Here is a 22,082-nt window from a genome sequence, read left to right as displayed (position 1 = left end):
TATTGAACAGTGTAATCTTCCAAGTCATGTAATTGTTTTGAAATTGTTTCTTTATTACATTTATCATTGAAATTGCTAACTCTACTTTTATAAGATAGTGGTTAACCAGGAATCATAGTTAACAAATTATTCTTAAAAAAAATAAATTCCATAACCAAACTTCAGATGACGGGCTATACTTGATATTACTTCTAAAAGTGTTCAAAACTACTGAACATTTCTCAAGTTCCACCAGCCTACCAACTACTAAAGGGTTGTTTTCAACTTGTAAGATTTTGGGACAAATGTCAAAATATGAACTTTTTGGAGGACTAATTTCAGTATTGAAAGATTTGGGTACTAATATCAGAAAAACCCACATAATAATCAATAAAAATAAAAGGCTAAATTGCACTTAAATCCTTATATTTTTTACCAACTCTGCCATTTAAGTGACCCCTATTTTAAAACTGAGCAAATAAATGCCACATAGTATTTAAATGTTGAAGATAAATGCCTCAAAGTTTCAAAATATTGTCACTTTGATGCCCTTTTATTTACTCAATGTTGCGTGATGTTGCCCTCTTATTAGCCAATATTACATATAAACACCATCATTTTGTAAATAACCTCACTTTAATACCTACAAGTTTCTAAAAGCGTTACACTTTAGTACCCTATGATATTTAATATCTTAGATACGTAGGAGAAATGTTAACAATATCTGGATTTTAAAACTTGATTTAAAAGAATTTTGACCTCCAGATCTTGGGATTTTGTTACTTCTTGAGAAGAATTTAGGATTCAACCTACCAATTGTTTGCTTGAAAAATATGCATATTTAATTATATTATTAATTTCTTAGATTACTAAATAGTTAGTAATAGTTATATAGTTTACTAACAGCTAATTTAGTCATTGATAACTATTGTCAATGTGGGGTTAGGTGCAGGCTAGTTTGGGCTCTGTTCAGCCTTAGGTCCAATTCACGTTGGGACGCGAGTTCGTGGGTTGGGTTCATTGTTCAATTTGCGATTTTAGAAACTGGCTCGTAACCCGCCCACTTCTGAACCAAATCAGGCCAAATCAATCAACTGGATCGCTAACGAGCTGGATCAAACCAGATAAAAAACGCGATTGATTGCGTGCGGGTTTGTTCTGGGCTAACACCGCCTACGTCGTCATCCTTACTACAGATAGGTTCCCAAATAACTGCGTATGAGTAACTTAAAATTTATTATGGGCAGAGAAGTTGAAGTTTCAGAGATAAGAAACTATGCTGCCTTTTTTTCCCTTGGTTTGTGAAACAAAACCATGTATAACTATTGACGAAACTTATTTAGTGGAGTATAAATTTTTAATCGGAACTTCTTTAATGGAGTGTATCTATTTATACACATAATAGAGAAAAATGAATTCAGCATCCTCTCAATTAAAGTGGTAATTAAAGAGTGTCTAATTAATCTCACTCCTTAGAGTCTAATCTAATTCCAAGGGAAAGATGATGCCACATAGAATTTCCATTGTTTTTTTTGGTGAAAATGAAGGTGCTTTTTAAAAATCCAAAACTTAAGGAGAGTTTTTGTAGTTTGAAAGTTAAGCTAGTTATGCCGAGAGAGTTTTGTGTATGTTTGAAAGCTTAAGCTAGTTACTCAAGAAATTCACAAACTTAAGGGAAGTTTTTTTTTTTTTTGGGGGGGGGGGGGGTGGAGGGAGGCGTTTTTGAAATTTATCCACTAGAATATAAACCTCACATTTCAATTGAAATTTACAACCTGAAAACTATTTACTAGTAGCATATATTAGAAAATATTTATTTGATAGTATTACTAATAATGTGAATATGGTACTTTCTTTCAAAGTGTAAAAACTCATTGTGGGCAATTGTATGTTTTTTTAAATTATTAACTATGTAGTGATGCCACTTTTTTAGAAATCTTGAATACGCCACCGAATTCACTAGTTGCTCAATCTTTTTAATTCTCTCTTTTCTTAATGGGTACATTTAATGCACTAGATACTTTCTCCTTTAGGTCTCCTTAGATAAATCTTTCCAATATTAGACCCTCAAATCTCATATTTTGAAAATAGTCCCCATATCTTTATAATTTGCAATTAATCTTTCAAGTTTTGTAATTGTTCTGAAATTAGTTTCTTTATTACATTTATCATTCAAATTGTTAACTACTATTTTAAGTTAGTGGTTAAGCAATAATCATAGCTACCAAATTATTCTCAAAAAATAAATTCCACAACCAAACTTCAGATGGTCGTGTACAATTGATATTACTCCTGCAACAACAACAACAACAACAACAACAATAACAATAAATCGGCTACATGAATCCTATTCAATTTTATTCTATTCTATTATGAGACATCTCCTCCATTACGTTAAACATAATCATATCATTATTAATTAATTCTAACCAAAATATTTTACGTCTACCTCTAGATCTTCTAGCCTCATTAACTATAATGTTATCACATTTTCTAGCTAGTACACTAAGAGGTCTCTGTTGTACATAACCAAACCATCTTAGTCGATTCTCTCTCATTTTATCCTCAATAAAAGCAACTCTAATTTACTATAGATGCACTCATTTCTTGTCCTATTTTTTAGTGCATACCCACAAGACCATCGCAATATTCTCATTTCTGTTATACTCATTTTTTACACATGTTATTTTTTAATTACGCAATACTCTAACCCATAAAGCATTGCTGGTCTTATGACCATCCTATAGAATTTTTCTTTTAGTTTCATTCATATTCAACAATTATATAAGACTCCCAAAGCACTCCTCCATTTCGACCATCCTGATTTGATTCGATAATAGCATCACCATCAATCTCACCATCATATTGAATGACTGATCCTAAATAGCTCTAATTACTTTTAGATATTTTTGACCATTAATATGTATTATAGGCTATTTTACTTTCTTAGTTTTACTGAGAATGCACTCTATATATTCTATTTTTATTCTATTGATTCTAAAACATTTAGATTCATGAGCTTGTCTCCACTTTTCTACTTTAGAAATTATACATCTTCTAGTTTTGTCAACTAACATTATATCATTCGTAAATAACATACACCATAGGATTTCATCATGTATGTGCCTGGTAAGTTGGTCAATAACTAATAAATAAAGATAAGGACTTAAGGCTAACAATTGGTGTAAATCGATGGTAATAGGAAATGGTTTAGTCTCTCATTCATTAGTTCTTATTCTATCATACATATATTTAATCACATCAATATATATATATATATATATATTTTAGTTGCATGTTTCCATTGTTATTACCATTATTGCATTGGTCGCACGACCGTTTCTATTCTTTCTTTTGGGATCTTGCCTTGTGCCATGCACGCTGAGGTACTCCTTTCCTCTTACGATGTACGTTAGATTTAGAGGACGGACAGCTACTGTTCGGAGTAGTACAAGAGCCAGAGGATCATCCGCAGGAAGGCTTTGCAGACGGAGCAGAATAATAAGTCGAAGCTTAGTTACCTCTTTTAGTTAGTTGAAGACCCTAGTTTACTTTTGTAGTACTTTTATTTTCCACCGGATTGTTATATTTTATATTTTTTCAAGCATTTCATTCAGATAGTTTTGTATAAGGGCATGTTTGGCCCATATTTTTATGTCTGGGATGATTTACTGTTGATGATATGTCTATTTCTTATTCTGGGTTGACCTTATATTCTTGCTATTGTGATTGGGGACCTGTGCATTTGCATTGTATTTATTTTCAGACGCTTAGCGTATTGGATTGAGAAAAAAAAGAAAAGAGAAAAAAATAATAGTGTATATTTCTTCTCAATCTAATACGTCACGGGCTTATTCACGTTTCGATTCCCGGGTATTTTGGAAAGCGGGGCGTGATATATATTATATATATATATATATATTATATATATATATATATATATATATATATATATATTATATAATATATATATATAATATATATATAATATATATATATATTATATATATATATATATATATATATATTATATTTATATATAATATATATGATATATATATAGAGAGAGAGAGAGAGAGAGAGAGAAGAGCAAAAGTTGTGTCAACTTAAGTGGATAGTAAAAAGTTGTCCGCCAAACTTTTTTAGCCACTCATATTGCCCTAGGCGATCCTTGCATGATATGAAAAAAGTTTTATTTATATTAATAAAGCGTGTTAGGAAGTTTGGCTGGACATTCAAGTTAAGTTGATAGGATCTTACTACTATATATATATATATATATATATATATATATATTAGTTATATATATATTATACTATTCTAAAAGTCACTACCAATTATCTCTCTAGGCACTCCATCATAAGCTTTTTTTAGATAAATAAAAATTACATATAGACCATTTCTCTTCTCTCTATATATCTCCATCAACCATCTCAAAATATGTATAGGCTATATAGTTGACCTCCTGGGCATAAAACCAAATTTATTTTCAGATATATTTGTCTCCTTTTGTAGTCTTTGCTCAATTACTCTGTCCAAAAGTTTCATAGTATGACTCATAGGTTTTACACCATGATAATTTGAACAATTTCGTATTTCTCCCTTATTCTTGTATATCAGTATTAAAGTATTAATCCTCCACTCATCGGACATCCTCTTTATCTCGATAATCTTATTAAATAATTTAGTTAACCATCCTAAGCCTATATCTCCAAGACATTTCCAAACCTTATAAGGATACTATCTGGTTCTATAGCTCTTTCACTTTTTATTTTCTTTATAGCATTTTTAATCTCAGTAATCCTAATTTTTTGACAATATCTACAGTTTCTACCATTTACTATATGGTCAAGTTTCTATATTGCTCACTTATTTAATTATCATTAAACAATTTATGAAAATAATTCCTCCAACTCTCTTTTATTTTCCTGTCGATTACTAGAACTCTTTGATCTTTAATTTTTATACACCTAATATTATTCAAATCCCTACTTCTAAGCTTATATGCATCTTTCTCTCCCTCCCTAGATTCTAACTTCTTATAGAAATTCTCGTAAGTCTTGTATTTGGTCTCATTAACGACTATTTTTTGCTTCCTTCATCGCTATCTTATATTTCACAAAGTTTTTCTTACTTCTATATTTTTGCCACTCTTTATATAATATTTTCTTCTCTCTAATCACCTATTGCACATCCTCATTCAACCACTAACTCTTCTTTCCATCTAATTTATAACCTTTAGATAATTGATATTACTCCTAAAAGTGTTAAAGACTATTGAATATTTCTCATGTTCCACCAGCCTACCACTACTAAGGTGGTTGATTTCAAAGACTTGTAAGATCTTGGGGCTAAGTCAAAATATCAACATTTGGAGCACTAATTTCAGTATTGAAAGATTTGGGTATTAACATCAGAAAAAAACCACATAATAATCAACAAGATTAGGCTAAATTGCAATTAAATACCATATAGTTTCATCAACTCTTCACTTAAGTGATCCCTAGTTTAAAACCGAGCAAATAAATGCCCATAATATTTAAATATTATAAATAAATGCCCTAAAATTTTACAATATTACACTCTAGTGCCCTCTTGTTTACTTGGAGTCACATGCTACTGCCCTCTTGTTTTGCCAATATTGCATATAAATACTCTTAGTTTGTAAATAGCATTACTTTAACACCCAAAAGTTTCTAAAAGTTACACTTTAGTACCCTACGTTTCTATGATATTCTTGGATACATAGCGGAACGTTAACACCATTTGGGTATTTAACTTTAGGATATTGATATGTGACATTTAAATACTTTAAGGTATTTATTTGCTTGGTTTTAAATAAGAGGTAACTTAAAGTGCAATATTGGTAAACCTATAGGCCATGTAATGACAATTTAGCCATAAAAGAAGAAATTTTCAAAATAGCCCCATTCCTTCAACTTTTTTTTTAAATCGACCTTATTCCAATTTATTTACAAAAATGGACCCACTTTCTAGCCACGTCAGCATCGCGGCGAGAGTGAGTCGATTTTTTTAATCCCGCTCCTAAATAGTCGGGGTTGACAACCCAAACTATTTAGGACGCCGTCAGTTTAGTCAAGCATAAAATGGTCGGGATTGGGAACCCCGGCCATTTCGAAATTGCCTATTCCGAAATGGTCGGGGTTCCCAACCCCGACCATTTTAGAAAAGTTTTCAGCCTCTGATTATTGAAGAATATGGATTAATTAGACCAGGTTTTGTTGTAAATCAAAAGATCATATCAGCTTTTCAACTTATTATATGTAATATCTCCTGTGCATAATGGATAGCACATGCAAGATGACGAAAATTAAAAAAATCGAAATTAAAAAAATCGACCCACTTTCTCGTCACGATGCTGACGTGACTAGAAATTAGGTCGCTTTTTGTAAATAAGTTGGAATAGATCGATTTAAAAAAAAAAAAGGAATGGGGCTCTTTTGAAAATTTCTTCAGCCATAAAATTATAACAATATTAGAGAATTTTAAAGGTACCGAAATTCCCATTATCCTTTTCTTTCCGTTGCCAGGCCTTTTCTTTTTGTTCTTCACTCAGCACCTAACAGGCAACAGACCGCGGCCATGCTAATTTCATTACCAAATCACCCCTTCACAGCTTTAACCGCAAGAAACCCTAATGGCAGATTGCAATGTGATTTCCTGCACCAAATCCCAAAGCTTAGTTCGAGGTCTGGATCCGCTACTATGCAAAAGTTCCCTTTGATCAGAGCTCTGATCACAAACCCAGATGCTTTTGCTGTCGGCAGGCTCGTTGGAAGCTATGGCTTCATGAACATCACCAGGTCCTCCTCCTTTTTCTTACCTTTTTTTCTGATTTTGAAGGAAAATTTTGTGTCTGGCCATTTGAATTTGGATGTTGGTTTTATGGAATCATCATCAAAACTGGATTTTTTCTGGGGTCAGTAATGCAATTTGTAATCCTAGATGCATCATGTTTATAATTGCTTTTTTTAATTGCTAATTTTTTTTATAGATACTGTTTATTCTTTTAGTGCAAAGTGATAGATTCTGTAACCCACAGATGGACAACTGAACTTTGGGCTGTTATCAGCTTTGATGATGATTTTGTATAAATATACACAAGTATAATGTTTGAGATGGAAGTCAATGATCCAGTGACTTGACATGTCACATATTACTAAAGAAGACCTCGTTATTCTCAGTGCAAGACTGGAAGGGGCCGTTTGGTTGTTCATTGTGAACTTGGGTATTTATGACACAATGTGAAAAGTGGTTATCCAGCTCACCACTTTTCACTTGAGTTTCTTATATTGTTTGGATTAAATCCCTTGTGATTCCTAAAATAATGATTATTGCTTGTTTGGATAGTAAGATATAATCTCGGAAAGTGAGTTATGTAGACCCCATTCAAAATGTTCATTTTCTATGGGAAAGATTACCTCCATAAGATAGGAAAAATGATTTTTTTTTAAAAAAGACCGTTTTTGAAACTTTATTAGCAAAATCGACCTTTTGTGGATTTAATTAGAAAAATCGACCTCTTTTGTCGATTTTGCAAAATATAGTTTTTAAAATACACGGGACTAGTAGTCCCATGTAATTAGTGTTGGCTAATCATATGCTAATTAAACTTCAAAAAATACACGAGACTAATTAAACTTCATTAGAGTATATAATTAGGCACCACTAAATACACGGGACTACTAGTCCCGTGTATTTTAAAGCTTCATTTTTGCAAACCTCTTAAGAGGTCGATTTTGCTAATTATATGAAAAATAGGTCGATTTTGCTAATAAAGTTTCAAAAAGGGTCTCCTTTTAAAAATTCTGCTAAAAAAGACTTATTTTCACTTTGGCACACCAAGCTAGTGCTAAAGAAATACTCATGATATTAAAATGACATGGGATTGAAAGTTTGATATATCAAATTGTTAAAACCATTACCTTGGATATTAAAAAACCCAAACATTGCTATTTTACCATAATCAATTGGTTGTGCATGATCTAAAGAAGTAGAATTATTATGATAGGCAAAAAGCACAAGTTTCGGAGCAAGCATGAAGAAAGATAATGCATAACCATGAGCACTTGAGACCTAACTTAAAACGAATTGAATGGGGGAAAAAACTAAAATCAATCATGAAGAAACAAAAGAGGGAAAAGGAAATTGCAATAAAGGTTGGAGAAGACATAGGAGGAAGAAGAAAGAGGCGGAAAGGGTTAATGCTAACAGGTTGGTGGGGATGTTAATTGTTTATTTATTTATTTTTTTCTGAAAATATGTCAGCTTTCAAGCCAAATCCATCTATTTTGGTTGGAATTGAATTTACAGTGACACCTAAGCAACTTGAATGACAAGTAACTTTACCTTTAAATTGGTGAAAACTGACAGGAGGCCCCATAATTTTAGCACTTTTCAGCTTTACCTCCCCAAAAACATGCATCCAAACAGCCCTGAATTTTTCATGCGAGTGGGCATCCACTGTACAGAGTCAGAGCACCTATTGATTCTCAGTGCAACACAGTGTCCCAGCTGATTCTTAAATACATATCAGCAACCAAGACAATTAAAGCTCCACTAATATGTCACTATGTTGTGACAAAACATATATGGAAAGAACATAGATACATTGACATGAGAAGCCCCAAAAGCTCAAGATATGAATATACAATGGAGGCGTGGATACTAAATATTTACAGCAAGTGTCTTTTATTTGTAATGTTCAGTTGTAGGAATGATAACAGTTTGATATTATCAAATAAATTCCGTGGTTGTATAACCTATAGTTAACCAAGAATCACAGTGCTCTATGAATTAATTTGGAATTGAAAATGCATATTATAAACAACTAATAATAATAATAATAATAATCCTTGTAATTCGTGTCTACATGTTTTATATTCTTAATTTTGAATGACATGAGATACATGCATGCATCTGTGAATCTGTCACACATTATAAACTTTAGGATATGCTAGGTGGAGTATTTGTCAGATACCCTCTATATATCAGAGTTTCTAACATCCAAGTATTGGATACACACCTGATACAAATATCCATCTTCTATAAGGTATCAATGCACTATCAGCATATTATTACTAGACATTGATGGAAATAGTTTTCTTGAGAAAAATGCATAATAAGGTCTGAATTAGTGCCAGTTAGTGAGATTTGTCAGTCAGCATGGACTTATCAGGATGGGTCTGCTTTAGTCACGCAAAAAGCGGGCATTAATTTTTGTGCTCCTTTTTGAGAAAAAAGGATATTACATAGTCGGGCTAGGATCCTTCGCGTGGAATTCTGTGTAACTTTCTTCTTGACTTTTTGTTGTTTTATTAACTTCTGTTTGATGGTGCCGGGTGAACTCTTCCTAGTTCTTTCAAAAAATTATAGATAGTACTAGTCGATCTTGGTTATTTTCTTTTAAGTTTTCTACTGCAATTAGAATTTTAAAATTTAAATTAAAAGGTTGCATATCTGATGTATATTTCTTTGCACTATGATGAGCTGCCTCTTCAAACTCTCTGAACTTTATCATGTTTGAACTTCAACTATTTATATAATTTATGAATTGTATATTTCTTTAGCGACAATCTTCCCTAAAAATAAATGGTCTTTTAAATTAGGAATCGAAATGTTTGGCATTGCCTTGGTCTAATCCAACAGATGAAATCGGGCTCCTGCCTAAGTTGCTTAGGTTGTGCCATATTTTCTTAATTCCCCAACTGATTTTCTTTTTCAGCAAATCGGATCAACTAATTTTGTAACTCTAGAGGCTTGTCATCCTTCATTTGCTACTTGTCTAGATAAAAAACCATGTCTTGTAGGGAGTAAGGATATGGAATGGTTATATGTTCCTACAGGATCTTATTCATAGCCATTGATGTTCTTTAGGCACTGAAACTGTGGGTGATTTGGGTAAAGACTGACTTTGATTATCCATTGCTACGAGTCACCGTACGAGCACCCTTGGTCGCGGAGTTACCAAAGGTGGGTTGAGAAGAAGACGATAGAAAACACAAGAACAACTCAATTTGGGGAAGGAAAATACCTTCTCCAGATTGTGAAGAATCAAAGATTACAAAATCTCACCCTCACAATCTCACTAGAATAAAGAACAAACTCTCTATTCTCTCTAAACCCTAATCACTTGATTAGAATTTCTCCTCTCTCTATCTTCTGTTTAGAAACCCTAAACAATCTCTATTTATAGAGTCTACAACGTGGTGACAAAGTGATAAATAACTCAGTCAAAATCCATCAGGAATCCACGTCAAACATGAATCCAAGAGTGCCCAGGAAACCGACCTGGTCGACCGCCCAACTTGGTCCGGTCGACCGGCCAGGGGGTTGGTTTCAAACCCTGCAGGCAGAACTGTTATCGGTCGGCCGACAGGGATGCGTCGGTCGACCGACCAGAGCACAAAACTGCACGCTTGTAGCGTGCACGAATCCGGTCGACTGGCGCACCTCGTGCGGTCGACCGGCCAGAACCTTTTTTTGTCAGCTTCTTGATTTCGTCTGTTTTGTTGCTTCTAACCTCTTTCGCCATCACCAACAGCTTCATCCACGCCTCTATTCTCAAGATACCATGAGAATCGTCTATTCTCAAGCTCCCATGAGGATCGTTAAGCTCCCGAAGCAGAGAAGAAGATACACCCGTATCATACATGTATAGTTTATTCACATGTGTTAAATTGGCGAGAAATATTATAAGTTTTATTAATATGAAAATTATGAAAAGTGATTTCGTAAACTATAAAGTGGTTTTAAAATTAAAAACTTCATTAAAACATCACAGGACATTTTGTCAAATAGTGTAAACAGGCTATCTTATGTTTGGGTGCAGTTTCATGGTTGATTGTATGGATATTTGTAGTTAATTCATACGTTGACTCTCTTTGGTTAACTAGCACAGAAATGTCTATTAGAACATTTGTTCAAATATTGCTTAATACTATTTGACATGGATGTTCAAATATTGCAGCTATTCTTCTTCTCAAGAAGGAGGTCTTTCTAGTGCTGCTACATATGAAAAGTCTCTTGGATACTCATCTGAGGACGCTGAGCGGTTAAGAGTCCAAGCTGTTGGAGAGGGTCAAGTGAAGATCAGGTGCTTTTCATGGCAGCAAATCTACTTGCAATTTCACATACCTTTGTGACTAATATGGTAATATTATCTATTACAGTCTCATTGCAGGCTATATGAAGGAAGAGTAGTCCAAGGTCCGCTAATTGGTACTCGAATCATATTCAAGGTATTTTTTCATGTAACTTTTACTGCAGTCATCAACTTATTTTATCTTTATTAACTCTAGATTCATGAGATGGAAATGTTTATATCTTGTTCGGCTCTGCCTTATTGTATAATGTATGAAAAAATGATGCTCATTGAGATTTATAAGGATAAACTCTTAGGGCTGGTGTCATCGTCTTTTGGCTGGAGAAGTTGAGGTCGAGCGGAATGTATTTTGCAAATAGGGATTATCCTGTTTCACTATTTTCAGCATCTTCGCGATATTCTAGGGGGGGGGAGGGGTGCACACATTGTCCATATCGCTTAACAGATGCAGGAAAAGACGCAACTAATCTGAAACAGAAGTTGGGATTTCAGAACTTGGTAGCTGTGATGTACTTTGCCAACTGCTTTGTCATATCAAGGATTCAAGGTTGTTAAGTGAGTTGCACATCTGAAGGGCTTGGTAGAACCTACCTTCACGAGACTAGCAGTATGAAGGGCTTGGTAGAACCTACCTTCACGAGACTAGCAGTATGTACGGTTCTCTTTTGAGATGTAAAAGAATATCAGATGTCTTCACAACAATGTAGCTGTTTATCCAAAGAAACTGGATCGTGTATTTATCAGCTTTTGACACTTATATGAGAAACCTCATGGGCCAAAGTATAGTGCTATGAGTTTAGCTTTAAACAGTGGCCGACACAAGCTGATTCTGTTTTATAGTGTCAACTCAGTGAAGTGTAAGCGGCCCCTGAATCAAGTCATGACATGAGAAAGTGATGCTTGGCTGTGTGTTCCATTGCCTATTGGTCGATTTGAATGTGGACTACCTGCTGACTCTTTCAAAGCCTAGACTCCTGGGTTTCCATTTATGAAGTTCAGCAGCCCCTCACTTGCTAAGTTGGAAATTTATTTAGTTTGATGCTCTTCCTCCTTATGACCAACGGAGTACAAAAGTGCCTTCAGTCTTCACTTTTGAGAATTTATCTTAGTGTTCATTCGAAATATCATCAGCAAAGAGGCCAAATATTAAATAGCAACTAGCAAGCATTCATATTCCAAATTCAACCGACTTATTGGCGAGAAGGAGATCTTTGAAGGCAAATGTGTTAGTTGCACCTTTCCAAATAGCATGGCTTGCACTTCGTGCAATGATTCTAATAGAAATGAATGTCACAACTCACAAGTTCCTGAGTTGTTACCTGGCTAAGTTCTATTATTCTCCCTTGCAACAGAATATGTCAGTTCATTAATTTTTACTATTTGAAATCTAGGTAGTTGTCTATGGTTCAAAGTTCAAATTTCATCACTTTCTAAAATCTAGGTTGCTGCTTGTATAGGTTTACCCTGGACAACGTGCTGGCGGTGCTGAGGCAGACATGATGGCTGCTAATGAGCTAAATGCCCATGCTTCTCTCCAAGTAAGATAACTGCAACCAAAGCTTCTGCTCTTTCTGAGTTATCTTGTCTATTTCTTGAACTCTCTTGAAATGCCTTAGTACACATTGATTATGCTGTGTTCTCTTAATATGTTAGTCATGCTCGCTCTTGCAGAGTGACAGCAAAAACATTTGTCAAAATCTGCAGATTTTGTTAGGAGGTTTTGAGACAAAAACAGGGGAACAGGTTTGTAACCTCCAGTTTTGAAAGTTGAAATGCTATCAGCCATTTCTAGTGGATGTTAATAAATAAAAATTGCGTTTGCAGTGGCTTGCTTTTCGTAATGATGGGATATATAGTGCAGCGGACTATGCCAAAGTTACAAGTGAATCAATGGCAAAGGAACTTTCTGGAGGAGAACAAAAGCTCTGGAACTTTGACATGAATCGAAAGCTGAAACGCCGAAGATTTTTTGTCATCAAATTGCTCAATGGGGCTATAAGAGGATTGGCATACATGCATGACCGTGATAGGCTGCACCAGAGTCTGGGTCCTGCCTCTGTTGTTCTAAAGTAATATGAATTGTCTTTGAAAATTTGCTGAAATTTTACTTGGTGGTTATCAAAATGCAAGAAAGATTAATTAGTTGATATTGGCAGCACAACAGTGGAACAAGATGTACCTTATTTAGTGCCACGACTCCGAGACTTGGCCTTCTCAGTTGATGTTGGGTATGCTCTTTACCTATTTTCTGCTTTTTTTATTTATTAAATCAGTAACTTTGTGTCTTATAATTATGTCAAAATGTACCAAATTTGTAGTTATTTGTCATCCTTTGAAAAGACCAAAAAAATCATTAACTTTGTGGTAATTTTTAATTTATCCATATTTTGAATGTTTAAGAGATATTCACTGTCTATATAAACAAGATGGTAATTGACGAAGGACCTTTCTTCATTTTATCCTTCATCCTTTTCCACCTGTTTCTTGGTGAGTCCATACTGGGAGGAGAATAAGTGTTATATCTTACATGAAGGTTGTCCTGATATTAATCATTTTTCGCTGTATTTTTGCATCTCAATCCAAAAGTTTTGTTTCCCTTCACAATGAAATTAATCTAAAGGCTCCTGCAGCTTAGCTACAATTATTATTTGGATGAATATTAAAAAAACTGTGGAGGTCCTTAGTTGTCCTTTATGGAGGTCATGCAACATGTTCTTTTGTTTGCTTGGTATCTGTTTACTTATTATCGATCACTGTAAAGTCTTGCTTTTATTTAGCAAATCAGCTCTTTACAGCCGGCTAAGTGGAAAAACTTATAGGCAGCCAAATTGTGGAATATTATTTAAAAAAGTCTTCTTGATGGTCCTGCGAATAAATTTGATTTGGAGCATAGTGAAAATGAATAATATCTAAAACAATTACTTAGACATCAGAAAACTACAGGTATTCATCTCTAGTAGCACATGGTGGGCCACTTTCAGAGGGACTATGGCACCGAGCATTGGCAGCTGGCACATTTACCCCTTTGGAGAAACGAGCTTATGGAATAGCCGATGATATGTAATATATACTGGAACTATTTGACATTTATTTATTATTTGTTTTTTATACCATACCATTGAAACAGTCTGTTGGTTGGTGTACTGCTCATGTTCATATATAATTTATCTGGAATCTCTTTAATAAGCAGATATGAAGCAGGACTTCTTTTTGCATTCTTGGCATTCATTCCATTTTGTGAAGCAGGTGTGATGGATGGCCTCTCATTGCAAGTAAGCAGTGTCTTTTTTTTTTAATTGTGCTCCTCACTGTGATATTTCTTCCTATTTACTGATTTCTTCATATTTATCTGCAGAGACTTTTTGAAAGTACTTTCCAGCTTGACCTTAATGCTGCAAGGGAGTAAGCTTTTTCCCACTGTTAATTCATATTATCACTACCGTGATGTATCTTTATGTTTGACATAGATGCATACAGAACACAGAAGAGCCATTCCCAACCTTTAGTCCCTTTCATATGTTATTCTATCTTTCTAAAGTAGTACTTAATCATATTCATGGATTTCCAAAAATGGGACTGTAATTGATAATATCTCACAAGTACTCATAATCACATTCATGGATTGTCTACTTTCCCAGCGTTCATGCCTAGATGTCAAAAGTGTTGGGACAAACCCGGGGCCAAATAGAGCAAGGTCACAACAATAGTAGAGCAAAAGTAGAGATAAAATGATAGACACACAGATTTACGTGGTTCGGCACTTGATTGCCTATGTCCACGGGCAATGATAGAAGAATTTACTATAAGGAGAAAACTCTGGAGTTACAACCTCTCTTTACAAGGAGATACTCTCTCTCTATTTATTCTCTCTCACTCTTCTATATGAGGAGTTGTTTCTGGGATGAGTTTTTCTTAAGGATTTGGAGCTTATTTATAGTTTTTGGAAAAACACTATGCATAATAAAATATTAATATTTCACTATGCTGTGGGGCCCGTCATATTTGTTTTCTTTTCATTCTTTTCAACATTTGTGTGCTAGTGGATTCATTTGTCAAAGAAACATGAGTGGCTGCCTGACAATCTTCCACTTGAAGATTTGATTGAGTATCAATCATATCTTTACATCATTCTTTCTATCTTGTCATCTTTATGTTGCTTTACGTCTCTGACAGACCACAAGAGGTCATACTGGAGGATAACTTGAAATTAACAGGAAGTGGAGATAAAAAGTCTTCAGAGCCATCAACATCTCAAGGATGCGTTGTCAGCACATCAAACGATGATGAAATTCTATTCAGTGGAGCAACCACTGTTGATGAAGGCAGAAAGAGGTTTGCTGATGTCTGGTTTCTAGATTCAGCAGCCTCCTGACACATGACCTCCCGGAGAGAATGATTTCACAAATATGAACCTATCTCAGGAGCATCTGTATTCATGGGGAATGATCATACATTGGAGATTTTTGGTATAGGCACTATCAAAATCAAAATGTTTGATTGGACAATACGCACCATTCAAGATGTGTGACATGTGAATGACTTGAAGAAGAATCTATTGTCTTTGGATAATTAGATGAGCTCGGGTTCAAGACCCATATAGAAAATGAGATCATGAATATTGTTAGATGGGCGCTTGTGGTAATAAAAGGAGAAAAGATAGTTGCAAATCTATATATGCTCAAGGGAGAAACCTTGCAGGAAGCTGATTCATGTGTGACATTAACCAACCATGGAGAAGAACAAATCATAATGTGGCATCGGAAACTAGGTCACATGTCAGAACGAGGCTTGAAGATTCTCTCCGATCAGAAGTTGCTTTCTGAACTTAATTCGGTAGCTCTTCCATTCTGCGAGCATTGTGTTACAAGTAAGCAGCATCGGCTGAAGTTCAACACATCAAGTTCTAGAAGCAAGGCTATTCTGGAACTGGTTCATTATGATGTATGGCAAGCACCGGTTACATCCTTGGGAGAAGCAAAGTATTTTGTGTCCTTTATTGAGGACTACTCCAAGAAATGTTGGGTGTATCCTAACAAAAGGAAGACGGATGTGTTCTCAGTCTTTAAAGCCTACAAAGCGCGGGTCGAGCTTGAATCTGAGAAAAAGATCAAGTGCTTGAGGTAGATAATAGAGGAGAATACACAGACGGTGAATTCCTAGCATTCTGCAAGCATGAAGGCATCAAAAGACAATTCAGTACGGCTTATACTCAACAAAATGGAGTGGCGGAGCGGATGAACAGAACTCTGTTAGAACGAATAAGAACTATGTTGGCAACTACAAATCTAGATAAAGTCTTTTGGGCGGAAGCAGTAAAAATCGTTTGTTATGTGGTGAATCGATCTCTATCAACTGCAATACAATTGAAGACGCCAATGGAGATCTGGACTGGCAAGCCAACTAAAAATTCTAACTTCCATATATTTGGAAGTCCAGTGTACGTAATGTACAATGCCTAAGAAATTATAAAGCTGGATTCAAAATCCAAAAAATACTTATTCTTGGGGTATGCTGATGGAGTAAAGGGGTATCGCCTGTGGGATCCCACTGCCCACAAAGTTATCATCAGCAGAGATGTTATCTTTATAGAGAATCAACTACAAAATAAAAAAAGAAAGCAGTTCGAGGAAGGACTCAGAGACTGTAACTGTTTAGATAGAAGATAATCTGAATTATTCTGAAGCAACATCGGAGCATGATGTACAAGAACCAGTCGAGTCCGAGGCTCCAGAAGATCGAAGGTCAACTCGTGAGAGAAGACCACCGACTTGACACTCGGAGTATATTACGGAGAGTAATGTTGCATACTGTCTTCTAACAGAAGATGGAGAGCCATTAACTTTTCATGAAGCTATAAATAGCACAGATGCATCTTTGTGGATAGCAGCAATGCAGGAAGAAATTGAAGCTCTCCATAAGAACAAGACTTGGGAACTTGTGTCACTACCACAATGAAGAAAGACCATTGGAAACAAATGAGTCTATAAGATCAAGCGAAATGGCGATGATCAAGTGAAGCGATATCGTGCTAGATTGGTGGTAGAAGGATATGCTCAGAAAGAATGTGTTGATTTTAATGAAATATTTTTTCTTGTAGTTCGACTTACAACAATCCGAATAGTCTTGGCTATGAGCGCTATATTTGACTTACATCTAGAGCAGCTAGATGTGAAAATAACATTTCTTCATGAAGATCTTGAAAAAGAAATTTACATGTTCCAACCAAAAGGTTTTGAAGAAAAAAAAAGAGAGAACTTGGTTTGCAAATTGAACAAATCTCTGTACGGTCTAAAGCATGCGCCGAGGTGTTGGTACAAGAGATTTGATTCATTCATCATGAGCCTTAGATACAACAGACTTAATTCAGACCATTGTGCATATTTCAAGAGGTTTGGTGAAAATAACTTTGTTATTTTATTGCTGCATATTGATGACATGTTGGTTGCAGGTCCCAACAAAGATCGTATCAAAGAATTAAATGCTCAGTTGGCTAGGAAATTTGAAATGAAGGATTTATGATATGCAAACAAGATTCTAGGGATACAAATTTACCGAGACAGAGTTAATAGGAAGATTTGGCTTTCTCAGAAGAACTATTTGAACAAAATCTTGCGGCGTTTTAACATGTAAGATTGTAAGTCAATTTCTACCCCACTTCCTGTTAATTTTAAGTTATCCTCCAGTATGAGTCCTAGCAGTGAAGAAAAGAGGATGGAGATGTCTCGAGTATCGTATGCATCAGCAATGGGAAACTTAATGTTCACTATGATTTGTACAAGATCAGACATTGCATAAGCAGTGAGAGTGGTTAGACGATACATGTCAAATCCTGGTAAAGAGTATTGGAATGTTGTAAAGAGGGTTCTAAGATACATTAAGGGAACCTCAAATGTTGTATTATGTTATGGGGGATCTGATTTTATTGTCAGTGGATATGTTGATTCTGATTATGCAGGTGATCGTGATAATAGTAAAATCCACCACAGGATGTGTTTGCACTTGCTACAGAGCTGTAAGCTGAGTTTCATAATTACAGTCACTTGTGGTTACTTCAACAACAGAAGCAGAATATGTAGCAGCTACACAAGCCAGTAAAGAAGCGATGTGGTTGAAGATGAGCAGAATATGTAGCAGCTACACAAGCCAGTAAAGAAGCGATGTGGTTGAAGATGGTGCTGGAGGAACTTGTATGAACAAAAGAAGATATCTCTTTTTTGTTACAGTCAGAGTGCTTTGCATTTGGCAAGAAATCCAGCCTTTCATTCAAAGACCAAACACATTCGAGTTCAGTACCACTTCGTTTGCGAGAAAGTAGAAGAAGGAACGGTGGATATGCAGAAAATTCACACCAAAAATAACCTAGCAGATTTTTTGACAAAATCAGTTAGTACTAACAAATTTATTTGGTGTTGATCCTCTTGTGGTCTGACAGAGACGTAAAACAACATGAAGATGACAAGATAGAAAGAATGATGTGAAGATATGATTGATACTCAATCAAATCTTCAAGTGGGAGATTGTCAGGTAGCCGCCCATGTTTCTTTGACAAATGAATCCACTAACCCGCAAATGTTAAAAAAGGAAGCAGTTCGAGTAAGGACTCAGAGACTGTAGCTGTTCAGATAGAAGATAATCCGAATTCTTCTGAAGCAACACCGGAGGATAACTTGAAATTAACAGGAAGTGGAGATAAAAAGTCTTCAGAGCCATCAACATCTCAAGGAGGCAAAATCCACGCACAACAAAATTTTCTTAAAAATGAGACTTTACACTCTGAGGATGGCGGAATCTACATCGATGACCGACCATATCAACACCCTAACACACTGTTCTCCCAACTCACAACGTTGGGATATACACTTGGTGCGAATGAACTTGCAGAACTTCTACTTTAGAGTCTACCTGACTCGTATGATCAACTCATCATCAACCTGACAAAAAGTTGGCCAATTGGCCAGGAAATAAACAACAAAGCTGACAACATACAGAAAATTATCTTTATTTATGCTCAATACGGTCCCAGTTAATCTTCATTGGAGCCTGCAAAGTGGTAGAAGTTTCTGTTTGACTGACTTATCTTTTAGTTTTCTTGCTTATAGTAAATTGGCTATTGATCTTTGCTGCATCGAGAAAAATCATGCTAATCCTTGTTAAGCATTCCAAATTTGCAAATGCTTTTTTTCCAGATATTAATTTCAGATCGTAAATATTTACCTTGCTTGAGTTTCTGTTCTTTCCTGCCTGACATTTTAGTACATTGTTTTTTATATACATCAAGCTAGTTTCTTGGTAATGATTAGATCAGTATTTTCAGTTGTATGTCATATCTTATGTTCATTCGAATTAAGACAGTAAACAGGACTGTTGGAGTGAAAGCAACTATGTTTTTCATATTATAGGGAATATTATAGAATTTGCATTTTGAACATGCAATTAAGTTGATTTTTCTTCTTTTTAGATATTGTTTGGCAGATGATCGCTTGTTAGAAGCTGTCAAGTTTCTTGATCTAGGTGATGGTGCTGGTTGGGAGTTACTCCAGGTTCAGTTTCATCCCTCTCTCAAATAATATGACCGGTTGACCACTTTTTATTTATTTATTATCCAGCGGTGATCTTGCTATGTAGTTGCCTATTTTCAAAATCTTCTTATACCATTCACATAAGTGCACATAAATCTAGAGCAACATGAAATGGGGGATTAGGGCACTTTCCATAACTCTGGAAAGTGAGCTTTAACACTATGTTGAAACGACAGCTAAATTTTGGCTTTGAGTGTCGGCAACAACTAATCTCCAAGTGATTAACTAGATCAAGTGTTTCCAAGGAAATTAGTCAATTTCCTTTTGCTTCCTCCTGGTATTGGTTATGGACTTCTTGAATCAATCAATGATAAAGTCGTTCAACAGCGTGCTAGAGGTTTTAGGTTCAAATCCCATTTGGTTCATTAAAAAGTAGGAAAATAGACTCATTGTTATACATTTTTCTGACTTTCCAATGTTTTGTATAGATCTCTGTTTTACCTTCCGATTTCTGTGTAATAGCTACTAGAATTCTTTTCGTCCTGATTGGTTTCCTGCGGAAATTAACTCTAGAACTTACAGGTTCTTCCCATGTTTTTCCAGTATCATTTCCAGTATTTGAACTTCTAAGATCGTGTATCATCAGTGAGGATCCTTATAAACTAGAATCTCCTGATAAACTGATTTTCTTTTTCATGATTTTAAAATTCTAAGCTCACAATTAACTTTTACTTCAAATTACATGGAACATGATAAGTTTGGCTCTGGACTTCATTTCTACTTAACATGATAAAGAAGGAAAAAGATAATACATACCTTTCGGTTAAATGCAGTCCGCATTTACCTAAGGCACACAGAAGATACCTTTCAGTTAAATGCAGTCCGCATTTACCTATGGCACACAAAAGAAAAAGACATGATGAATTTTATTTTTCTTCTGGTTTTCCTAAATATTCTGTTTTCAATAACCCTTTCATAGGCAATGCTGAATCCTGATTATCGTCAGAGGCCGATTGCAGAAGCAGTTTTGAACCATCGTTTCATGACTGGCGCAGTTCTCTGAGGTTATTTGGACCGTGTGAGATCTGTATGGTTGTACCTTTTACTCTTCAGTAGTTCAGTTGATCAAATGAGACATTTGGGCTGTATATATAGAGGGTGTTCACTTATCTAGTCACAGTCTGTTTTCTAATGAATAAGCATTCTGTCTGGGACATCAAGTGCTGATACAGGCTTATCTTTGGTAATATGCATAATTTCCCTTTTCAGATTTTCATTCAAAGGAAGTCTTATATGTATGAGTAAGCTACGATCGTTTGGAATCCAGATCCGTTGAGCTCACTTGTCCACCGTTTGGAATCCAGATCCGGTTTTTAGGAAGATACAAGTGTATGGCTAGTATTTATTCTTCTAGAAACTTCTTACTAATGTATGGCTAGGATTGATTCTTCCACACACTTCCTAGCCCTCTTAAGCAACTATAAATAGGGGTCTTGGGTTCTCATTTGTGTAAGCAAGCAAGAAGTGAGCTTGAGTGTGTAGTGTAGGCTTGTGTGAGTGTCCACCAAAATAAGAGAGTTGTGTGAAAGTGAGGTGTTCTTGCAGAGCAAGTGTTGTACTCTCTAGTGTCATGTCAATAAAAGTTCCCTTTGTGTAGAGAGTTTTATTCTCCAAAAACCAACAATTTGGTATCAGAGCAGGCGATTAGGACGTGTGTTGAGAGTGTGCCAGTCAGTCGGGAACCGTATTCAAGAACGTTGTTCGAGGGTGATCTTTGATGTGCAGAATCCTGGATTGTGAAGCTTATTCGTCTGGGATCAAGCTTACTTGGAACGTGAGAGACAACCAAGTCACGATGTCAGATCAGATCAGCGCTCCTGGCAGTATAGAGAAGCTCAACGAGTATAACTATCGAGATTGGCGGACATGTATTAAGTCCTATCTCAAAGATCAGGACTTATGGGATATCGTTGATGGTGATGACACCTCACCACCAACGGAGAATGCACATGCAATCAAGAAGTAGAATATAAAAGTGGGGAAAGCTTTGTACGTGATTCAGACCACAATAGACAAGAGTCTGCTTTCACGTATTGAAGACGTAGAGACACCCAAACAAGCATGAGACGCGCTTGCTGCCCTCTTCTCAAAGAAAAATGCTGCTAGCCTTCAGCTGCTCGAGAGAGCTCATGAACACATCACAAGGTACGCAGTCTATTAGTGAATATTTTCAAAAAGTTAGAAGCTTGTGACGTGAAATAGAGCAATTAGATGCAACTGCTAAAATTGGTGAAGATAGAATGAGAAGAATTATATGCAATGGTTTAAAACTGGAATACACCGGATTTATCACGGCAATTCAAGGTTGGCCAATTCAACCTTCTCTAAATGAGTTAGAGAATATACTGGCAAACCAAGAAGCTCTCTAAAACAAATTACGGGAGTTTCTTTAAAAAATA

General features: G+C 35.4%; 1 protein-coding gene across 1 annotated transcript; it reads left to right on the top strand.

Annotated features, from left to right (window-relative positions):
• On the top strand, positions 6,502-20,905 carry LOC109837120. Its single transcript, XM_020405217.1, has 12 exons — positions 6,502-6,803; positions 10,970-11,095; positions 11,183-11,240; positions 12,562-12,642; positions 12,776-12,847; positions 12,929-13,173; positions 13,261-13,332; positions 14,048-14,164; positions 14,295-14,376; positions 14,460-14,506; positions 19,563-19,644; positions 20,603-20,905. The coding sequence occupies exons 1-12, from the start codon at positions 6,583-6,585 to the stop codon at positions 20,684-20,686; spliced, it is 1,287 nt and encodes a 428-aa protein (XP_020260806.1). The 5' UTR covers positions 6,502-6,582; the 3' UTR covers positions 20,687-20,905.

This window comes from Asparagus officinalis, chromosome 4 (assembly GCF_001876935.1).
Source record: "Asparagus officinalis chromosome 4, Aspof.V1, whole genome shotgun sequence".
In the NCBI taxonomy this organism is placed as follows: Eukaryota; Viridiplantae; Streptophyta; class Magnoliopsida; order Asparagales; family Asparagaceae; genus Asparagus; species Asparagus officinalis.
Note: the sequence above shows the minus strand (reverse complement) of the source record. Positions and strands in the feature narration are given on the sequence as shown.